The sequence below is a fragment of the Nestor notabilis genome, unplaced genomic scaffold (genome assembly GCF_000696875.1).
Source record: "Nestor notabilis isolate BGI_N333 unplaced genomic scaffold, ASM69687v1 scaffold10686, whole genome shotgun sequence".
Taxonomy (NCBI): domain Eukaryota; kingdom Metazoa; phylum Chordata; class Aves; order Psittaciformes; family Psittacidae; genus Nestor; species Nestor notabilis.
This window is the reverse complement of record NW_009932378.1, coordinates 5,974-22,292: the sequence shown is the minus strand read 5'-3', so window position 1 is coordinate 22,292 and position 16,319 is coordinate 5,974. Positions and strand designations below refer to the sequence as shown.

Sequence of the window (16,319 nt, the reverse complement as noted above, 5' to 3'; positions counted from 1 at the left end):
TCTGAGGGCTGGTGCTGCCAAATCATTCACAAGTCCTGGAGGACTCAGAAAGGCCCCAGGCTGAAAAGTTCAAGGGCAGACCCGTGCTTAGCAAAGTACCCGAGCAGCACGTGCTGCTCCGCCATTCCCTGCTCCGCTCCACCTTCGCTTTGGTACAGGGTCAGGGCAGAGCTGTAAGGGTGCTCAGCTATTCTCCCAGGTACTAGCTAGGGATTTCTGTGGCTTTGGGTGCTGTGTCCTCTGGTTCGATCTATATTCCACAGTAATGCCTGTGCTCAACCAGCCAAGGATGCCCTAAAAGGCCTGAGGTGCTGCTATCCCGTAATGTCTCACTAGAAACTGGACCTGAAGCTAAAACTCCAGCTCTGCACCTCCAAGGCATTTGGCCACAGCGGGTTGGTAGGTCCCTAACATGATGTGCACCATCAGCCAGCCACAGGCACTGAGGGTGCCAGTGCTTAACACCATCCCCTGCTTTCACGGTCCTGCAAAACCCCATCTGTGAGTGGAAGATGGGTCAGAGAAGAACACAAAAGCTTTTATTTCCTGGGGCATTTGTCAGCAAGACAAATGTGCTGTTTAAAACTCACTCTATCCCTAGCTGCCCTCCCGTGCAAAAGCCAAATGGACTCACTAGCACAGAGCAGGGTGCTGGCTTGTGTCCTGTGCAATCCGGGGCTTGAGGATTCATATGAGGAATTGGTTGGATTGCTGCTTATCAGTAAGCGGGGCATATTTAAATGAAGTGGGCAGATTTCAACACTACATCTATAATTGCTGGTGTGTTCCTCTCCTGCCCTGATTATTTATGTTGAAAATGATAAATGAGGGATTGATGGTTCTAGCTGGTTCATGAATAATCAGGTTATTTCACTATAAAGCCCCAGGGGAAGGTAATGTTTCCACAATCCTCCATCAAAGAGAGAATGCAGTTTGCATGCCTCTGTGAGTGTGTGTGTTGCTCATTCCTCCTCTGCTTTACACTTGGCTTGTTTTTGCACCCTCCCTCTGCAAGCGTGCACATCCCCATCCACTCCTGCAGCACAGCCCAGTGCCAACACAGGTTGGCAGCATCCCAGTCCATGCAGCCCTTTGGTATTGTCACCTGCAGCCACACACAGGGGGTTAGGAGCAGCTTGCTCTCCAGTGCAGGAGGTGATGGGCATCTTGTGATGGGAGGCTGCATGGCCAGGGTGCAAGCCTGGTGCTCTGGGGAGGTGCAGGGACCGCAGCAGTCAGCTTGGAAACAGCCCTGATCCCACTTGTATTTGAAGAAGCTGGTGTCGGGGTTTGCTTGTGAGACAGGAAGAGCCCCAGGGAGATGATTTGTATGTTTATCTATATAGAAGTATCTAATCACTGGGCTCAGAACAGGCTCAGGAAGGGAATCTGGAGGTGGTTAGCTGGAGAGGAGGATATTTTTATGCTAGAAATGTGCTGTCCGCCTGTTTGTAGGGTAGGAAGGATACGATGGGAATCAAAGGCTTGGCAGGATGAGCATTTTCATCCTCATAGATGTGAACTCCCCATCTGTCTTGGACTCTGAGGTATGGAACTGTTTAGCTCCAATATCATTATTAGAAGCAGAAAATAGAGCTCATAAAACTCCCTCCTTACGCCCCAAAAAAGCAATTCCAGGACCCTCTATCCTAGTTGTGAACAAGCCATTCCTGCATTAATTTTCCCACTGTGGCTGGGCTCATTGCCAGGGGAAGGGGACTCGGAGCTCCAGCAGAAGCTGTGCAGCCCTGGGGCAGGTCCTTGCTCCTCTCCCCTGGAACCAGACCTGTTTAGAAACAGGCAGGGGAGCTGGGGATGGTTAACGTGGTGGCAAACCTGCGTGGTGTCCTGCTGGGCCATGGGATAACCATGGAGGCTGTACCTGTGGTGGGAATCACTCCTCCAAGAAACAGGCTGAAAATCAGCACTAAATACACTTCTGCCACAGCTGGGCAGACACTGCAGAGAGCAGTCAGGATGGAAGCCACCATCCCACCACCAGACCAAGCATCCAGAGGCCCATGAAGCCACCCTGGGGTCTCAAGTGCTGACACTAAGGTGTCCCCAAAGCACTGAACATGCATCACGGGACAGGAGCTGCATCTCTAGCATCTCAGGTGGGTTTACTCATCTGGGAGGTAGTTGTGGAGCTACAGGGTCATCTACACCGGGGACAGAGGGACCTCGGGGCATGTCTGCTGTGACAGACCCCCATCCCATGTCTGCTCCCCACAGAGATGGCCTAAGTGACAGTTCAGCGTCCTGTGCCTAAGGAGGCACAGCTCAGGTAGGTGGCCATGATATGCATCACTCCAGGCAAGATGCTGGTGGGTCCTTTGCATGGGCACTGATTCATGACAATGTAACAGGACAATACAACTTCCCTGCTGCCTGGCATTGCCAAAATCTTCCAAAGACACTTGTGCGGGTCCAGGCTGTGGCATTGCCACCTGCTGAGCACAAGGAGCACAGACTTGCACGTGGTAGTTTCAAACTGATGGCTTGGCAGCAAGGGGAAGATTTTACTGCTCCAGTATCAGGTAAGGTTCTTTCTTTGGCAAATCTCTGCTATTTGTTGACACTACATAGCTCTGGAATGAAATCTGACGAAGGCATCTGTTGTTCCCTCCTTTGTTGAGTGGAATGGGGATTCCAGCATGTGGGCTTTTATTGTTATTTAATTTGTAGTTGCCCATTATCAGCAACTTCTTTTAGGTGAGGCTTTTGGCATTTTATGCTCAGCATTCTTGCTGTCTGTAAAAGCAGCCCAAACCTTTCCTTCTGTTCATAAAGGCGTCTAGTCTAAATTTGAAGCCCATCCATTATAACTTCAGCACCTTGTAATCCCTCAGAGATATGTGCAATTACTCTCTGAAGTATCCCAGGAGCAAAACTAATACCAAGCATCATCTGCTTAAATTTACAGCATCCAAATAGCGCAGTAAAAGCCACAAGCTTAGGGCTTAGCTCATCTGAGTACATTTGCCAAAACACATATCCTGCATCTAATACTGCTTTTGCTGCTGAGGATTTAGCTGCCACCTCAGGAATCTTCATTGGACGGCATTCCTGGCTTATGGTTTTACTTAAATAACAGGAGTGGGTGCACATGTCCTTCATTTGGCATTTGAATTCCAACCACTGAACTCGCCCGGTCTATGCATCCCCTGCCTTCTCCACGTTGTTGTGTTTCTTCAGGTGCTTGAGCATGAGCGTGTCTCCCATCCTTCATCCTAGGAGCAGTTCAGCCTTGATTTGTGTTAAAAAGCTTGGGATGAGGATATGGGCACTTCCCGTACACCTGAAGCAAGCCTCTTGCATAACATGGCTCTCCTTCTCCTTTCCATTCCTTAGAGTTTAACAGCCGTTCTCGTCCAAGCCTATTGACTTCATCCCTATAAATCCAATATGATTTTTCCATAAGGATTAGTGTCAGATTCTCCCTGCAGACATCCTAGGTCTTGGAAGACAGCTGAGAGCTCTACTAATAACTGACTGGCGAGCCTGAGGCTTTTACAGCAATGGCTTTAAAAATGCAATTCATGGCTAGGCAGGGTTTTAGCTCTGATGCAACCCATCTGCCTTCATGATTTGGAAAGCCAGGACCCAGCAGGGGTCCTGACAGTGTGCTAGATGTGCACATCTGAATATGAAATAAGCATTATGTTGGTTTTCTTGCCCTGGAAGGTCATGGAAAAGCTGGGAGAGGAATTACCTAGATTGAACACCAGGGCTTCCTACCTGGGTAGAGCAGTATCAGCAAAGAAAAGGGAAATGTAGAGTGAAGAAATGGTGAAATCTTGAAAGGTAAAACTGCCTCTGTGGGAAGTGTGTTTTGTGCCCTCTGCTCTTCAGCTTTCCCTGGGCCCATGTGACAGAGCAGGTTTTACACATTGCAGCACTGACAGACTTGAGACCACTGCCCCCCAACCATGGGGAGCTAGGCTGAAATCCATGGGCTAGGGAGGGACACACCAAAAACATCCCCTCAGGAGAGGAAAGGGGCATTAGGGACCAAGTAAACGGATAATAGAAGAGGAAGGAAACTCTGGATACACCAGCATGACAGTTTGAGCATTTTATTATGATATATAAATTTTGTCTTCTTAAATTACTCTCTATGAGTTGAACAGAAAGGGATTATTGTGGAGGGGGGAATATACAAAAATAAAAGGATATTGTGAACTACTGCATCACCACATATACAACAGTAAAGTACTTTACAAGCACTTAGAGAATCAGACTTACAAAAATAAAAAATATGACACATCCTTATGCATTTCCACCAGTTACATGTTCTCTTCTTCCTTCTCTAACCTTCGAACACCTTTCAAACCCATCTTCAGGTCACAGTTCACACGGCAGGATACTTTGCTCATTTTGATGGCCATCACAGTATATGAAAAAGAATCAGTGCCTCCCAAAGCCCATAAAATACAATGGCTATAGGAGAGCTTTAGGGAAGATGTTCAGAACAGATCAATCTGTGAGTGACGGGGTGATCCTCAGGGAGCAGAGTGGAGAAATCTTAACATCCCAGAACAAGATCTATCATTCCCTATAAAGTGTTCCCCATCTCCACAGAGGCACAGCTCTGTGCATGTGTGCTTGATACACACAGTCCCCTGCAAGCCTGGGGAATCCTATTGTTCAGAGTGGGACTCAATGACTGTGACAGAGTATGGCTCCGATTTTGGTTTGTCTCTAAAGAAGACAAGGATGCCCTTTCCTACAGGAAAAAAGGCAGGTTAAAACTACAATGGCTAAATATCCTAGCTCACAGTGTTCAAACACAGAACCATTCGCCTCTAGATTGGATTCACGCAGCCTTTAGTCTTCAGTTTGCTCTACAAAGTCCTTTGCTCATCAGCCTTCTAGTGACCTTTCCTGGTTTTTTAAGACTCACTCAACATAAATAGTAAATAGCATTCACTTCTCTGACCAGCAGCTCACTCAAACACTGCTATCAACACCCAAACCTCATTTCATCATGCCCAGAAAGTATGCACCTAAGGTGCGAATCTGTCCGTATTTCACATTGAGAGAAGTAGAGCTGGCTTAGGAACAACAAACAAGAAAAACAAAAAAGACAAGAGAAGCAGTAAACTGTTTGGTCAAAGTCGTGCTCTGTGGATTGTGCAAAGTATTCCACAGATTCTAAGTTCAATATTCAGTTGGGGTTCCCTCTTTATGGCCCCAAATGCAAGGACAGCAATGCAGGCAGGCCAGCCCCAAGCATGCTCGGGTGCATTCAGGGGCAAAACAATCAGAGGAATGAAGGGGATGAAGGGCAAATCCCACACCTTTGAGGCAGTGACTTTCCATATTGGAAAAAACCAACCTTCCTCCCCCAAAAAACAGATGCCTTCTGGGGAAGTTCTGATCTCAAAAATAACTATTGATGGAAAGGCAGAGTCTGACTTTACCCATCAGGTTTATAGGACTGGGCAGCAGGTACGTTAGGATCCTGGGGAGAAATCCTGTAGCCGCAGTCCCAGCTGCTGAAGGAAACTCACCTTTCTAAGCAGCATTTCCATGGTCTAAACTATTCATTTATATCTTTCAGAAAATAGACATGAACAAAGACCCATTGCTGAGATTGATAATGCTCCTTTTAGAAGAAAAACACCTCTTTGGTGGGACTGATCATTTCTTTTAGATGTACATACTACAGGTAAGGCACTTCTTGGCTGCTCGGAGTGATTCTTAATTGCCAACACACATAAACTTCAGTTTCTGGCATTTAAGCAAAAAAAGTCATCACTTTTCCCACTCATTAGCAACATGAACTGTGGCTTTTCTACAACTGCCTAACCCAGCCACAGGGATAGGAGCAATTGGGAGGGTGGGCAGCAAGGGGGGATCTGTGCCCCAGCAAGGGTGGAGACGTGACCCTCTGTGGTTTTCCTGTCCTCAGGAAAAACAAATTCCCTTTGCAATGCCAGCTTTCACTGAGCAGAAAGGCAGCTTGTGACGGGCCCGTGGGAGACACCATGTAAGAAGGTATTTTTCAAATACTTCTACAGATCTCAGGCACTTGGCAATGACACAGTTTGGATGTGGTCCAGGGTGGGAGCCCACCATGGCCTGTCCATGGTTACACAGCTCAAAGTGTGTTCAGCAGCCTAGAAACCCAAGCAGCTCTTTTTATTCCTGACATGGCAAAAGCAGAAAAGCTGCTTAAGCTCAAAGGAGTAGGAGCATGTTAGGTCATTTCTAGTCTATTTGCAGAGAAAACAAAGCACAAAGCTTCAAAGAGGCCTGGCCTGGACATGTGGGGAACCTGCAGTGCCAAGGATGCAGCCCTCCACTGCACCCTCCCAGGGGTCACATCCACCGGTGAGACTCCTGCCCCTGCATGATGAAAGACCAGGCTGTGGGTGAGGTCTCTCCACTGAACCTGTATTTGCACAGTAGTTTTGGGGCTTTCTTTGAATTCTTTCTTTCTGTTGCAGCCAATGTTTAGGAAGCAGAACTAAGAGTGGTCAAAGTGGGCAGAAGCCTGTAGCTGGCCATGACAGAAGAGATTTTCTGGGGAAAACCTGCCCTGCTTGAAGACCAGTGTGATCAAAAACTTTGTGCTTGGAGTAGGGGAATAATCCAGCTGTTAACAGGAGAAAAGCCTGATGTATGGTCAGAATAGGGAGTCTACAGCATCTCTTCAGCTTTGAGGCCAGCCTGTCTCCATACTTGCTCAGTGGAGGTGCCTGCAATCTAATCTGTCATCATGTGGGGATCTCCTGGGTACCAGTGTTGGCCCTGCTTTTGAAGCTGGATTATGCTGTCGCTCAGCTTGGAAACCTAACCTCTTTGCTACACTCCCAAGATGGATGGAAAGAGCCCTCCAGAGCTCCCAAGATGTACCCCGAAAAGCAGATGAGTATTTCCACTCATCACAAGGCTCACTCACCAGCATCTGGTGAAATAAGCTAGACCTCAAGATGAGCTAACAAGTGCATCCCCATCGCGCACTGCACTGGGACCACATTCACCTTAGCTTCAACTGCCTAAACTAACTCCACAGCACTCAGGTTTGCCGGAGCTCTGGGGAGAAGGGTTGCTTCAGGCACAATAATCCCTCTGAGGCAGATGTTGCTTTTCCAAGCTTTGATGCTGACAGTCAATGACAGCAAAATCTGACCGATAACAAATATATTGTTTCTGTGTTGCTGAAAAGAATTCAACAGTAGGTGGAAGCCTTGGAAACCCTTTGAGAGATTTCTCCATACCAAGTCCTAACTCCCAAGTAGAGGCAGAGTTCACTGCCAGAGCACACATCTTTCAGTACCAACGATGCTTCAGCAGTCAGGACTTAAGTTTGTATATAGAGACCTTGCATTTACCTCTGATGGAAAACTTCTGCTCCACGTTAAACAAGAGAACTCTGTTTCATAAAGGTCACAGTTCTGGTCCCATTTACCAATTGCCTTCTGAAACTGATGGAAAAACTATTTAAAACTGATGGAAGTCACTATTTAATTTTTATTGGTTTTTTAGGGTTTTCAGATATATTTTTTTTTAATCTCTGTGGGTTTGTGCGTCAACTGTTCTGGGCAATCAGCTACGTCTTGTTGACATTGCTAATAGGGTTTCTGACTTGTTCAGTTGTGTTCTGAAATAACTCAATCAGACTCACAGCAAGTCAGGAACAAAATGGAAAGTTTAGAAGAGGGAAAGCTGGAAATTAATTTCCGGAGCTGTGTGGTTATTTTCTGAGTCTGGGCTCTTCTGAGCAGCATGCAAAACTTCTTGGTAAGATTCTTGGAGACAGTTCCATGCTATTTTCAAAGGCTATATATTTGTGGGAATCCAGGCTCTTGCAGATTTTCAGTGAGCTACCAAAGTGAAGAGATAGCAGAAGTGATTCACAAGTGGGGGAATGGTTTACCTTAGGATGGCTGTAGTGATTCCTGCTCACTCAGGTGTTTCTTGATCCTTTTGCAGAGACAGCTCAGCTGTTTGTGAAGAACCTGTTGATTGCTTCAACCTAGCTGATAAAGGAAAACTGGGGTGGATTTGGGCTCTTCAGTCCTTCAAGCTCTGCACTGGGGAAGCTTGGCTGCTCCTCTGCAGTCAGTGAAGCTGTCCACACCGCAGGTATGCAAACTATTGAGAGCATGAGCAACCTTGCTCATGAGTTAACCCTGCACTGGCTTCTTTTAAGCTAGACAGCGTCTTCCTGTTCTACACTCCTCTCTGCAATACAGCCATACCTTGAAACTCAAGAGGGTTGCAAGTGTGTAAAGATCCCTGTAAATTGTGTCTTCAAGACAACAAACAGCATGGGACACTTGGAATGACAGTAGTTTTGAAATAGGGTATTTGGCTCCTAAATCAATCGGGCACTTTCAGGAAATAGCCCTTCAGCTACTCAGTTTCCTCAATCTCTGCTGCACGCTCTTGGCTGGGCTCACAGAAGAGGTGCTTGTGCATTGGTATAAGCTTTTCTCCTACCTTTGGTTGTGCTGTGCCTTGCTATGGTATATAAACATCTAGCTGCTAGCAAGTGCACTGTGTGCCCATCTCCTTCCTCTTTTTCTTGGTGATAGTCCCTGCTCCTCCCAGTCAGTTAGACCTGTGGTTCCTACAGTGTAATACTACACAGATGAGCTGTGGAGCAAGCTGTGATGTACTGATGCAAAGAACCACTTCCTCTGCATTTAAACTCTAAGAGATGTGGCTTGGTGTATGCTGGGCAGACTGGACGTAGACACTGCAGCTGGTATTCTCTTTGCAGAGACCAAAATAGCTCCAAAGGTTACAGTGAGTCTCACCTATGTGCTAGACAAGAGCTCACAAGGCAGCACTTTGCTATGGGTAACAAGGTCCTTTGTCATCTTGATTTCATCTAAACACAAGTCAAAAATAGATATGCTTGGAAAAAAACCAACAAAAATAAAATCCAGATCATGAATGTCAGGAACGTCGCGAAATACAAGCCAGCCTCTCACTGATCAAAACCATCCCGTGCCCTGTGAGCCTCCTCCCAGCCAGTTCAGCCTCACCCGAGACGAGACGACGTGTTCTCCAGCCATTAGTGTATTCAGTTGCCATCAATGAAGACCCAGCCAGAGACCCAGCAAAGGCCGCAGCCTCCTCGAGGTCGCTCGGTTGCCAGCGGCAGGGCGGATCAGAGGGTCTCGCTGTAGATGACGCACGGGCTGGTTTCCTCACAGAGTTCCAGCTGCACGCTGGAAGCAAACCAACGCTTGGCACAACCCAAGCTGTAGTTGAGGGTGGTCCGGTAAATGTTCTTGGCACGCTTTGGAAAGATGATGGTCGTGCTCTGAAACCTCAGTGGCTTCTGGCGGGGCTCAAAGATCAGCTGGGACTTGTAGTTCCGCCAGGTACAATTGGGAGCAGCAATGATTGTCTCACTGTAGGTGGTGACGGTGGGGATGGGGCCGTAGAAAATGTCATCCCGATAATGCTTCTCGGAGTCATACTTCACCTCGGAATTGCACCTACAGAGGAACGCAAGGTATGAGGAACATGGCCCAGGCAGCAAAGACAGGCAGGACTCTTCTTTAACCCTTTGGAGCTGGCAACATTTATGACCTCTTATTGCACAGACACTGGGGCTAACCCTACAATCCAAAGCAGAAGGCCAAGAGGACTTCCTCCTGCTGGTGAATTCTAGTGGAATACCACCATACTGTGAACCCACCGTGGCATTTCTGCAGTACATATGCACCGAAGACCAAGCCTGCCTGGTCATGTCAGGGCAGAAAAGACCTTGCTGCAGAGGCTCCAAACTACCAGCTTCTTCCTCTCATTTCCTCCGTGGGCCCCAATGGGGCCTCAGCTCAGCCCTAAGAGCTACAAAGGAAGCAAACACCCTGTTAGCAAAGCACATCAAGAGGAGGTGAAACCCCTCACCTGGGGTAGGTCAGAGGCTGAGGACTGGACAGTCACGCATGGACTGTAGGAAAAGCTTGAAATCCCAGGAAAATTCTTGATCCAGCCTTTTCCTGACCATTTTTAACAAGCGATGCAGCATCAGCATGAAATGCTGGGGGCCCCTGCAAAACAAAGGTCCCCTGACCATTGACTCATGGTGGGTCTCACCACACTCACTACAGCTAGTGCTACACCTGGGGGATGTCACTGCCCCACTGACCTAGCTGAACAGATGCTGCTAGCGGGCTGTGGGCATGGGATGTCACACTGGGGTCTGGGGAAACCTACTTCTCAACACAGTACGCCTGCTGCTGCTTTCACAAGCCCTGTTGTCCTCGCAAGCTCTGGCTTGGCAGGAAAATAATGCCCTAAATAAGGTTTTCATAGATGGCAGAAGCATGGTGGAATTGCTGAGATGTCAAGGCTGTGTGTTTGTCCTTTTTTCTTTGCCTTGCATCAGAGCACAAAGACACCCAAACTAGCTAAAGTCAGAGTGCTGGGACATGGGGGTGAAGTTGCTTGCGGGGGCCTACAGAAAGGTAAAGCAATGGTCAAACAGCAGGAAAAGCAAAGAGATGCTGTGCATATGGCTGTCCAATATCCAAGCCATTGGTCTCAAAGGAAGTGGCCATGTTAACAGCTGACAAATGAACCCACAAAACATGGGATGTCTATAGGCATCCAGAAGGGATGTACAGACACCAGGCCACATAAAGAGCTTTTCCTAGAATCCGTGGCCATGGGGAGCGGCAGGACTTCCACTTGTTTTCCTTGCTCCCCAAACGCTCCTCCAGCAACCAGCAGCCAAGGAATGTGCAGCTCCATGTAAGAAAGCTTAAAAGCTGGGTGTGTGCTTGTCATTACCTCCACCCGGAGGGGGGTGACTGATTGTGCACCGCATGTAACCTGAGCTGCTGGTAATGTATTTTGCACAGCGAGGGTGTAAGCAAGTCATTCAGCACACACAGAACAAGGCTCCGATGTAATCACCATAAAAACATGCCCGCTGGCAGTTCCTCAGCAAGCAGAGATTTACTGGGGTACGTTTCCAGAGAGACGTTTGCATAGGTTGCAGGGGGTGGGAATTGGGTTTACACCATCGCTGCCCCAAGCTGTGTGTAACTGCTCCATGCTGTTTGCAGAGTACATTCCACACCAGCAAAGAGGAGCAGGGATCAATGTTCATGCACTGGCCATAGCACCAGCCCTACAGGAGGTCAGAAAGTGGCTTGAAGGACCATCTCCTCATGAGGAGGAGCTCATTCTACCTCTGTTGGCTGGTCTAAGGTTGGTTTCTCTGCAGCAAGGGCTAACAAAACCAGGTGATAATTATAAGGGTGTGCCTTCTACTGAGGGTGTAAGTCAGCAGGGAACAGGATGAAGACAATCAGGTTATTCAGTGGAGGCCATCAAGCCTACAGATGGTAATGGTTTTCAATCATAGCTTTGGAGTTGAGCTGGCCTTGGAAGGAAAGCCCTCTCTTAAAACCTCCTTCCAGTTCCTGCCTCCTCCCCTCTGCCTCTGCTGCTGTCAGTGTCTTTAATTCAGGTATTACTCTCACCCCTGTCCCTCCCTTCCCATCAAAATAACCATGACTCCCATTTGTAAACACACTTTATTTTTTTGCAGAAGGAAAAGCACCAGGAAAGGACAGAAATCCCACCTTCCCACCCAATCCCATCTGTACCTGATTTCCTGCACGGGCTCAGGGGTCACCTCAATGCTTTCTCCAAAAAACACAGGGTACATTCGAGGTCTCATCTCTGGCACGGATGGGTTCAGGAGCAGGTAAGGCATCTGCAGGGAAGAAGAGCATCACAAGTGTTGGGATAAGACAGATGAGCCTGGCATGGTTTATAACGTGTTGTGCATGGAAGCTGAGCAGCCAGCACTGAACTATGTCTCTTGAGAGTCCCATGGAAGACACTGCAGGTGATAGCCTCTTTGGCAATGAGAGGTGACTGTGGCAGCATCAGGACCAACTTTGTTTCATGCAAGCTAAGCTCGCCTTGCTTGCACTCCCAGCATCATTCGGCTCTCTTTGCAGTCCCTGTCCTTTCAGGGTTGTAGCAGGGCCCTAGGTTAGGGTAGTGTTCATCACACTCCTCTCCACACTTAAAAGTCAACCTGCCAAAAAACAGCCTTAAGGCAGTTAGCAGAGAACAGGACCATTAACCCCACACACACATACCTCCCCCCCCCCATCCTCAAACAAACAAGCTTTGCATTTAAGATGTCTTGACTTTTCCATCTACCTGCAGCTATTTACAGACTGACTTCCAGCTCCCAGGGCTGATGCGATGCAGCAAACTGCCCTGCACCCACCAATGCCACCCTCTCCACCTCCCTCTGCTCAGCACATCACCCGGGTGAGTGGCTGCCCAGTTCTCTGGCACTCCATGCTGCAGTGCCTGTCTGCTGAAATTTAGCCCTTCCTTCTTCCTATCTGTTTGATTCTCATAGAAATTGCAGCTGTTTGGGGGTTTGCTTTAGCCCTGATGTTGCCTTCACTGTTAAGAATTAACAAGTCTTAGAAAGAGTCAAAGTGCAACTACTTAAAAGATGAAGGTCTAGTTGAGATGTGTCTATCTATCTATATATATATGCTGAAAATAATGTATCACTTGCTGAAATCTCCATGCCAAAAGTGGTTGTTGTGCTCCAAGAGACAGTCTAGTTACCCACACACAAGTGCGGGACGAGACACTGGGCACCATGTAACCTCTGCAATGCAGGAAATGAGTTTAATGAATGGAGCTGCTCCTACTCCTGACACCAAAACCTGGATTTTTAAGGCTAATTACACCCTGAAGTTACTTACTCTGACAAATTGTCACAGTCCAGCCAAGGGCTACTCTGCCCACCACAAGAATGAGTAATCCCCCTACTCCATACTGGAGTGCTCTTAAACATCAGTTCCCACACATGGGGATCCTGTGTGTGGACTAAGCCCAGCAGCTAATTAAGCCTAATCCTTCCCTCGTGGAAAAATGTCACTGCAGGTTTTGGTCCCTGCCAGCACTTTTCTGTCAGCAGCAATTTATGACGTACAGGGACACAGATCTCTTTAAAGCAGCCTCTGTGGAAGCCTCTGTGCTGGGTTGAAAGGTCCCTAGGTGGCTGAAAAGCTCATGGAGTTTTTCCATCTTACACCATGCGTAGGTCATGTGTGCTAGAATCACAGCTGTATTTCATCAGTGTAAGTCAGTAAGATCATCTCAGGACTCACTGATGGTAGCTGAGGATACAGCTCTCGTATTTGCTTGCTCTTCCCATCCCACTCCTTACCAGATACCTCAGCATCTTTTGGTTGGGTAGAACAGGAGGGAACATGGGAGCTGTGATCTGGTTCCTACCAGCAGTGCTGTGTAAGAGCAGCTTGTGCTCTGCTCTGTACAACATGCAGGTCCCCAGATGCTTGCCAGGTTATCCCTCAAGTCAGTGTTAACTGGCAAAGCTCTGTTGAGTCTGCTCAACAGCATCAGCTCCCACTAGCTGAGGTCTGTTTTTCTCTAGTGGCTTGGGCTTTCTGCCTTAGGCTAAGGCAAAAAATGACATTGCTCCATCTGAATTTGCCAAGCCCTTCAATTCTGTGTCCCAAAGCCACAAAGCTGTTTACTCTTTTCATACTGAAATATCTCTGTACTTTACTGCTGTGTTAAACTGTAAAGTAAAAATGGCCAACCCCTCTTTTTGATTAAATATTTCCATTCCATTGTCAAAAAAGGACAGTATTTGCATAGGTTGTGGGGGAAAGATATGTTCACCCTCTCTACCAGACACTGTCCAAAAGGCAAAGTTCATTCCCAGATTGCTTTCAACACTCTTGACAGAGGAGGCCAAGGGCAGCCTTTCTGGTCATAAATAAAGCTCTTTGCTTCTGCAATGTGAATTGTTTACAACAGACAAGCCTCAGTTCACAAGGGTGCAGATCTCCAGCTTTTAACAGCCTGCACATGGCCAGAGTTCTTTCTAAAGACATCTTGTATGTGAGGAGAGATTCATTTGTGTGCAGGAGTCAAATACCGTGTGCACATGCGCTCATGGGCTCTGTGATCAGCAGACAAGCCGGTCTTTTGGGGGTTCACCTGCAAAGAGATGTGGATTGCTTTAACTGGTAAAGGAAGAAAGGCTGGGGATACATGTTCCTCCTTCAGGAAACTGTTCTCTTTCTCCTTATACTCCTGTGGCCATATCTGACGTTGGCAAAATTCCAGCTGAGAACCTGCCCTCTTTTTACACTGTGGCCACTAAGGAGAGGCCTTGTCCAAAAGGCCCCAGACAGGTCTCTGCTTGCAAATGAGGTGAGAAAGTTACCATCTCTGATCCTCCCTGTGGAAAGCCTGGCGCGGCAAAAGGTGTTTCCAGCTTCCCAGATGAAGCACTGGATGTGCACAGGGCAGAAAGGTGGCTGTTGTCCTGTAACATGAAGAGCAGATCTAAAGGTATGAATACCTCTTACTGGAAGATATTTCAATGTCCTATTTTTACCCTCAACCATGACTCTCAGCACAAAACAATGCTGACTTAAAGTGGTTTGGGCTTTTATATCCCACCCTGAAGACAATGCTACTGACCAGGGTGCAGGTTTGCAACAGGGTCTTAAGGGAAAGCCCCTGTCCTTGAACTACCACTGCGCCTTCCAGCACCACCCAGATGTTTTCCAGAGGGCATCCACCCAAGTCCATGCCCAGCTCCACCCTCTTGATGTGATCCTAAGAACATGCATCTGGCATGCTCTGCACATCCTGCTCTCTTCATGCACTTTGGGGAGTCTCTGCAATGCTCACCTTGGCTCAGGAGGGGCAACAATCCTGAGTGTAACCAGCAAAGTTCGTGTTTTGCTGTTTTCCCTAACAGGTAAAATAAGTCACAGCCACCAAAGACAATTTCACACTATGGTACCCATCACCCAAAAAGTGGAGAGGCAGACAGAAAGGGAAGGCTTTACTGTCCCACCTTTTATACAACAGATGTTTTTAAGCCATGCTGCCAAAATTGACTGCAAACTTAGATAACCTGAAAAAGGCTGGGAGGCACTGGTCTGAGCCATAGGCATCCCAATGTTGTCTAACTGTGAGATTAGCCTATAGGAATATCTTCTTTACTCCTCCTGGCCAGGGACAAGTGAAAACTGGCTAAAATGGAACAGCTGTGAATTAAGCTGCTTCTCAGATCCAGACTGGCTTGCTAGAATGCCAAATACAAACCTGGGTGGATGGTAACCATGAGCTTCTCTGCTAGATTAACACAAGAGAAATCCAGATCTCTCAGCAGTTACACAGGGGGCATCTGTACAGTGCAGTTTAAAGAAGCAGGTTCAAAGAAGTCACTTCAGTGCTTCCAGGCAAACAAGCCTTCACACTTCTTGCTAACACAGGCTGACACTAAACATCCCTAGACATGAGAATGGAGGTGAGGTCCTTCCTGTGGCTTAGCATCTGGCCCTCAGCTTTTGTATAGGAACAGGCTTCAAAGCCCACTGTGTGCTGGGGGTGCAGCTCAGGCAGAGCATGGGCAGAGAGGCAAAGGCATCTGTTGAAATCCCAAGTCCCGCAGCAGGGAACAGGAAACAAGAACATGCCTCAGAACAATACCAGTGCGCATGGAGAAACAGGCTCTGTCATGCATGGCTGAAATCAATCACAAGTCAAAAAGTTGCCACTGAATGTGGTGAGAGCAGAATTAAGTCATCTCCAGGCTAGTTCTGGATGGAATGGTGATGAGACTACTTCCATTGTGGGTTTACTTTTCTCTGGGCAGGGAAGGGTGATAAAAAGCATTTCATAATGCATTTCACATGCTGTAAACAAGCATCAACTTCAGACCTGCAGGCTTAGCTTGATTAGTTTAGAAAGCTGGAATAATTACGGACCTTGGCAAGCCTAAGCCAGTAACCTCTACCACCCGTCAGACCATTACACATTCACACTTCTCTCCTATAAGTAGTACTGTGAGCTGCTGCTGGTCAGAAACCTTGAAGTCACCTGAAGTCTGAATGCTGAAGATGTAAATAACTTACAAAGCACAATCTAAAACTAGAGATCATCTGTAAGACCCTGAAGTCTGCTCACCAAAAATTGCTTGCGTGGAGTGAAAGGGTCACTGAACAGTAAGCTCAGGTTTACAGAGAGGCAACTGAAAGATGCTTCAGATGACATTTTGTTTCACCTCCACTGATGTTCTGAAATGTCTGCTTCTGCGTCTCACCTGGAGTAGTCAAGGAACAGGGGATATGAGCTCTCCAAAAGCTTTGTCTTTGGGGCTGAAAAGTTATATGCATAGCACGTGTCAAAAGCTGGCTTTTTGGCAAGAGTTTGACAGCAGCTCCTGTTTCTGTATCTGTTTTAATGTACAAAAAACAAAACAAAAACGTTCTCCCTGTCAAAAAAAGGTACTGACTCAATTCTTTTAACTT

At 47.4% G+C, this 16,319-nt stretch overlaps 1 protein-coding gene across 1 annotated transcript; it reads right to left on the bottom strand.

Moving 5' to 3' along the window:
• Positions 1-9,130: 9,130 nt before the first annotated feature.
• On the bottom strand, positions 9,131-11,698 carry LOC104407160 (protein FAM101A-like). Its single transcript, XM_010016357.1, has 2 exons — positions 11,589-11,698; positions 9,131-9,464 (listed from the first exon to the last, which is right to left on the bottom strand). Exons 1-2 carry the CDS (start codon positions 11,696-11,698, stop codon positions 9,131-9,133), a joined length of 444 nt encoding a protein of 147 aa, XP_010014659.1.
• Positions 11,699-16,319: the final 4,621 nt, after the last annotated feature.

Excerpts from the sequence above, each read along its gene's own strand:
- LOC104407160 (XM_010016357.1), bottom strand. The coding sequence starts at position 11,698 with ATGCCTTACCTGCTCCTGAACCCATCCGTGCCAGAGATGAGACCTCGA. Across the intron at positions 9,465-11,588 it reads GAGCCCGTGCAGGAAATCAG|GTGCAATTCCGAGGTGAAGT; the intron begins GTACAGATGGGA and ends GTTCCTCTGTAG.